The sequence below is a fragment of the Petromyzon marinus genome, chromosome 52, assembly GCF_048934315.1.
Source record: "Petromyzon marinus isolate PM22_M1 ecotype Great Lakes invasive population chromosome 52, UKy_Petmar_22M1.pri1.0, whole genome shotgun sequence".
Classification (NCBI taxonomy): Eukaryota; Metazoa; Chordata; class Hyperoartia; order Petromyzontiformes; family Petromyzontidae; genus Petromyzon; species Petromyzon marinus.
In genome coordinates, this window is record NC_133718.1 from 5897408 (window position 1) to 5903407 (window position 6000).

The following is a 6000-nucleotide window of genomic DNA, read 5'->3' on the forward strand; positions in this document are numbered from 1 at the left end:
TTACGTATCCGCGTGATACGATCGTTACACGTCCTAAACTTGTAGAATTTCACGTGAAAGGCCATTTCACAAAGTAGAATACAAGTGCATTTGATATCGTCGGCACAGGTTTTTTTGCTCGTCTTGTGAAAACGGAAGAGGAAACATCCATTGTGGAGATCGCACTCTCTGAGATCATTGGGAACACATCACACGTGAAAAGCATTATTCGCCCCAGCTGTCTGCTGTACATTAAATTTCGTGGCAGTCGAGGGGGCAACAGATAGTTAGCTGCTAACCTCCTCCTCCATCCTCGTCCTGGAACGCGAGACGTTTTAAAACGTGAAAAGCGCTTTATTTTTTGTTTTTAGTTGCAACTTATTTGGCCAAGCGATCGTCAATGCACGCAGCGGAACTTCGCTCAAAACAATCACGAAACAAAGGCGGTCGGTAAATTTGACCTCCCCCTCGTTTTGATGCTACAAAGACAAAGATCCCCCGTGTAGCCTGTAACAGACTATTGGGGCAAGTGCTGTTAGCGAGCAGCACCTTTGAAAGGCCGGCACGGCACACGAGGGGGTGGGGTGGCCAACACCACGCCCGGCCGCCTTTGTCTCCCCCAGTGGCGATGTTAACACACCGCACCGAGACGACCTAGGGGGAGCTCCATGATCGGTTCAGATAATCGTCACCGGTGTTGGCCGTGAGCGGCGCTAAGCACGACACCACCGCTCCCCACACACAATAACAACAACATCCATCACGAAAACCTGCCGCACGTCAACGCCGAATGGTGCGGGCATCATGACCACATTTCCACGTGGTTCCTTACACAATTCTGGGTTCATTTATGTTATCAGCACCAGCAATATGCACTGTCGGATGAATGCCTCTCTCCAAAACCGTCCTATCATTTTGTTTTATACCTATATATGTGCGTTTTAACAAATGCTACAATCGGGTTTTTTTAGCCTTACCATGAAAACAATAATAATAAAAAAACACGTGCATTTGGGGTGTGCGTGCACTCTATAAATCAACGATGGTCATGAATTATTACGACTTCCAAAACGTGGGGAAGACCGCGATTGTATCATAAACACGACTGAGTCCCCCCCCCTACCCCAACGTTAGTGAAGTCCACGCAATTTGATCAACGTTCAAAGTCACGAATGACACTCGCCTGTTTGTGTCCAGACGCCTTCCCTTTTGCAGCCTGGGTTGATGCTCAACCTTAACACTGCAACCCCACGGCTGTAACCGTGAAATCTGCAATTTCTCCATGCGCAAACGTCGTGATTTGACCACGATAAAACTATGTAATTCATCTACTAAAGCACACGGTGTTGTACATCTACCGTGGGTAGTACATGTACTGGACTATACTTGACACATTACCAAGTGCTGTACAGCTATTTAATGCACTGCACGTATTAAAATGCTGCGTAAGTGATACACACATTGTGATTCATCAACGGTGATATATATACACACACACGCACGCACTACTGGACAGCCGTGACCGGCACATAAACATGGAATCGCCACCACTCAACACACCCAAGATGACCGATGTTCATAATAACAACATCGTCGATACCAACAAATCCCTTTACAGTATTTATACAGACCCGCCCACCCAAACCCAAGACACATTTTCAAGAGGATACTGCCATGATCCTAAACGTTTGGCCACTTAAAGCTCACATTTGCCACGGGGGTTAAAGAGTAACGATGACTTTTAAGCTACACACGGGCAGGAGAGCAATTTGCCATAATAACCAACAACCTAAAAGACCATTTCGAGTCATTGATTGCAACCTTATTGCTGCAATAACACCACCAGCAACAACAACAACGGACAGGGCCCAATCAACGACACCACCACCACTAAAGTTTTCCGACCAACTGGCCCCCCTGGGGAGGCGTGTGTAAAAAAAGAGCTTCATAGCTCATCGGATTCCTCCAGTATTTTTCGCATTGCGTGTATTGCGAAAATCTGTATCCAGCACCAATTAACGAATGTTTGCCTACAAAACACGAGCACATTATCGAAAGGCCAGAGATGCAACGATTGGGGAGGTGGATAGGGGTGGTGGCTGTGTGTGTGGGGGGGGGGCATTTTCTGTCTATTCGAACGACACACGGGGGGGGGGGGCTTTAGCCCTCTTCTTTCCCAGCGGTGGAAACTATGAGCGTCTCCGTTAATCATCTATGGAATGTCCCTGCCCTGCCCCCACAAGAGGGGGGCCCCCACGTGAAGAATGACCCCGAGAGAGAGAGAAAGGAGGGAGGAGGTTGGTGGTGATGGTGGGGAGGAGGAAGACTAAAAAAAATAACTAAAAAATATTACGAGAATAAAGAGAGGGGGAGATTTGGGGAGGAGGGGGGGCGTAGTAGCAAGCAGCAGCAGCAATAACAACGCCGCAACCGTGACACGGGGAAGCCACGGTACAAGAGGGAAAAGCAGAAGGGGTGAATGGGGAACAACAACAACAAGACCCTCGCTTCGCGAAACATTCACATCGGCACGCGCGTGTGTGAGAGCGACGAGCGAAATCATTATTTGCTGACAAATCGGATGGTTATTTTTTTTTGAATTATAATAACCATACGTTGTGAATAAATCATTGGCGGCGACGACGACGAGAATAATGCAAATCGCAAGAACAACTTACTTTTGGCGGAGGCGAGACTTGACGTGGCCACGCAACACAAACACAGCAGCAGTAGCCGTGAACACATCGGAGACTCCATGCCGCGTCTTGCCGCCGCCTCCTCCTCCTCCGCCTCCTCTTCTCTCCCGTCTCCCTCCGATCGCTCGTATCCCTCTTCACCAAAGCAGTTCTTGCCTTTTTTTCTTGTATCTTCTCCCGTATCTCCACCACCCTTCTCCTTCGTCCCCTCTCTCTCTCTCTCCTCGTCCGTCGATCGCCGCCGCCGCCACCACCTCCACGACACGCGGGTGTCCTATCGGCCAGCCGTTGTTGTTGTTGTTGTCGTCGCCTCCACGACTAAACCACACACCACCACCAAACACACAGCACAACACTTCCCTCCTCCTCTCTCCTGCTCTTCCCCCTCCACCACCACAACCACCCTTCTCGACGCACAACCACCACCACCAACCCAAACACCCCTTACCGCCACCACCCACCCATCTAGCCACCCACCTAAACCAAGCCACCCTTACTCGCCCCCAGCGCTTTTTGTTTTGATCGAGGTCAGTGCGATTGCTCGGTGGTGGTGGTTGTTGTTGTTGCTGGTCGGTCGGTTGGTGGTGGTGTTGTTGTTGTAGCCCGCGTCTTGGCGGAGAGTCGGGGGCTCGAAGCGCTGTCTGTCTGGGTGGCTGGTGAGCTGAGTCTGTGTTGTCTGGCTTGATGAGGTGGGGGTGGGGTTGGGTTTGGGCTGAGCTGGGTGGTGGCTTCACGTGAAACGAGGATGGAAGGAGGAGGGAGGAAGGAGGCGTCTGTGAATGGCGAATGAACCAGAGGACGGGGCAGTCGCCCAATGAATTGCTAATGTGGATTACGAGACGGACGGCTCCTGGCCCTCCCTCCGCCGCTCTCCGCCACTATCTTCACCCCGTGGAGTAGCGTACCGCGCATTTTGGTTTTGTTTTAGTGTCTCGATTTTTAAATGTGCAAAAAAATTGAAAAATTTCAATCGGGGTGAAAATTTAATTTGGGGGGGTGGATATGAACGCGGTATGATGGGGTGGTTTTTTGATATATAATAAACTGCCGTACACTTTACGGACACACGGAAATGTTCAAAACAAAAATGGAAAATTGTTAAAAGGGTAAAACAATATATATACAGATATCGAGACATGGAATAAGGGTTAATTTTATGAAATGTCCTCACGATTTTTGGGAAGACGTTCCGCATGAGCCAAAATAATTATACGAAGTTGTCGCATATAGATAGGTCTGGCCCTAAATATTGAGTTCTTTGCTGAGCCCAGAGCTATATACTCATTGCATCCTTAAATCCCGAAATTAATAATAAATAAAAACAATTCTAGAAAATGTTTCTTTTAAAATATTCTGCTATGTGCGATTGCAATACGCATAATTAATTACCTAAATAAATCAAATCAATGCGTTTATATTTTTGTTTTAATATATTTTGCCTGTTTTTTTCAAAGCATCGCCGTATTTTTTTAATGAAAGCCTGACTTCCAAATTTTCGTTGTGTTAATTTTCGTTCTATTGTCATGTACCTTATTCTCGTACAAGACATCAAGGTTTTGCGAAACACGTTTGTTTTGTGTTGCGAATGCCTTCGTTATTAAAGTAAATTGCCATAAAGCTGTGCTTTCCACAAAAAGAACGGGAAAACACCCTCGCTGTTTATTTATATCTCTCTGTTACGAAATATAATTAAATAAAAATCGCAGAAGCTACATGCAAAGTGTTCACGTAAATAAATCGGCCTCTTTAACCCATCCCCAAATTGCCCTTACTATAAAAAATATCACCTTCAAAATAAAATCAAAATATGGGATATACTTTTGGGGGGCGGGGGGGAGTGTGTAAATCCCAACCCGAAAAAATGTACACATCTAATCAAAACATGTTTTAAGTCAAATCGGAAAGCGCTAAAATTACAACCCAAAACAACATTGTTTTTATTTTATTTTTTTTGGGGGGGGGGGAGGGAAAATAAAATAAATATAGCGAAATAAACAATGACCCCCCCCCCCCCAAACGAAGCAGTCAGTCGGTTGCTGCCGATTGTAAACAAGACTGCCAGTCGTAGGTTAAACACACACACGGGCGTAATGTAAATGTACACATCACATCCACCACGTACCCGATTAACGAACGGTCAGCACACGTTGAAATAAACAGAGAGACCGGACCTACGTGTTTATAAACTCTGCACGTTGCGGCCGAACGAACAACAACAACATCCCTCTCGCTCCACACACACACCCAGACAACAACAACAACACACACACGCACCACCATCATCATCACTACCAACCAGCCCCGCCGCAGAGGCACACACACACACAGACACGCAACCAATTAGGGTAATGATAACAATGATGATGGTTCGTCGTGGTGGTGGTGGTGCTGCTGATGAAGATGACGATGACGACCGGCGGCGGCGGTGGTGATGATGATGATGCTGCTGAATATCACTAACCCCTCGGAAAAAAATTAAAAATAAAACCGCGGGTCCTACAATCCAGAGATTGAATTTCGAGCGAGTAACGAAAAAAATTAGAATCCCTACCACAACAAGACGGAATCAAGACGAAAACCTGCGGCACGTCTGTCGTAAACAACAATACCCTGGCGGCCTCCGATTGGCCAAGCGGGCCGAGAAGAAGGAATGGGGTGGGGGGGTGGCGAGGAACCGGAAAAAAACCCCGGAACGGATCTCCTAGTAGCGAGGATCCGGAGCGAAATCCGCGGCCACCGGGCTCTCATGGCGGCTGCTCAGTGTGGTGGTGGTGGGTGGGCTGGAAGCGAAATCCGGGATGGATCGCTGGTTGTCGATCCGGATTGGATGAAAACAAAACACCCAGAATTCTAGATTTGAAGCTTTCGTGACTGCAAGGATCCATACTCTTTGGTTCTATTCGATAAAGTCACGTAGGTAAAAAAATTAACAAAAAAACAACAAAAAAACACCCAGACTCGCAGGCAAACTCGGACGGGTTTGGAAACACAGCGATCGTTGCTGTTGTTGTGGTTGTGGGATTCAGACTGTGAGTTGCGTGGGATTCTGCAGATTATATCGTTTTTAAAGCTTTTAAGATTGCAGAAGTTTTCACTGAATCTCAACTCGTTTTTCCAGTAGGGTCCTGCTTTGAGGTGTTTGGCCAATACAATACCATAATTGCCTTTTAAGCGCCATGTGGGAAAGCATTGGAGTACAGTACCTATTTAAAAACGTGCATTTCAAGTATTTGACTCCTGTTATACATTTCCACGTGATAAGCCCGTTCGTTGAGCTACCATTTGTGGCCAGGTCGCTTCTGAAGAAGAGCTATATAGCTCAGTG

The 6000-nt window shown here is 47.0% G+C and overlaps 1 protein-coding gene across 2 annotated transcripts in view; it reads right to left on the reverse strand.

The window, feature by feature from the left end:
- The window catches only part of LOC116953599 (insulin-like growth factor 1 receptor), a 115348-nt gene extending 110019 nt beyond the window's left edge, over nucleotides 1-5329 (reverse strand). The window contains exons 1-2 of one of the 2 annotated variants that reach the window (XM_032973937.2): nucleotides 5227-5327; nucleotides 2658-2993 (exon numbers count right to left, since the gene is read on the reverse strand). In XM_032973937.2, the coding sequence (XP_032829828.2) occupies nucleotides 2658-2736 (79 nt within the window). In that variant the 5' untranslated portion in view covers nucleotides 2737-2993; nucleotides 5227-5327. Of the gene's footprint in view, nucleotides 1-2657 lie in introns of both variants that reach the window. The other variant, XM_032973938.2, reaches the window with a different exon arrangement.
- Nucleotides 5330-6000: the final 671 nt, after the last annotated feature.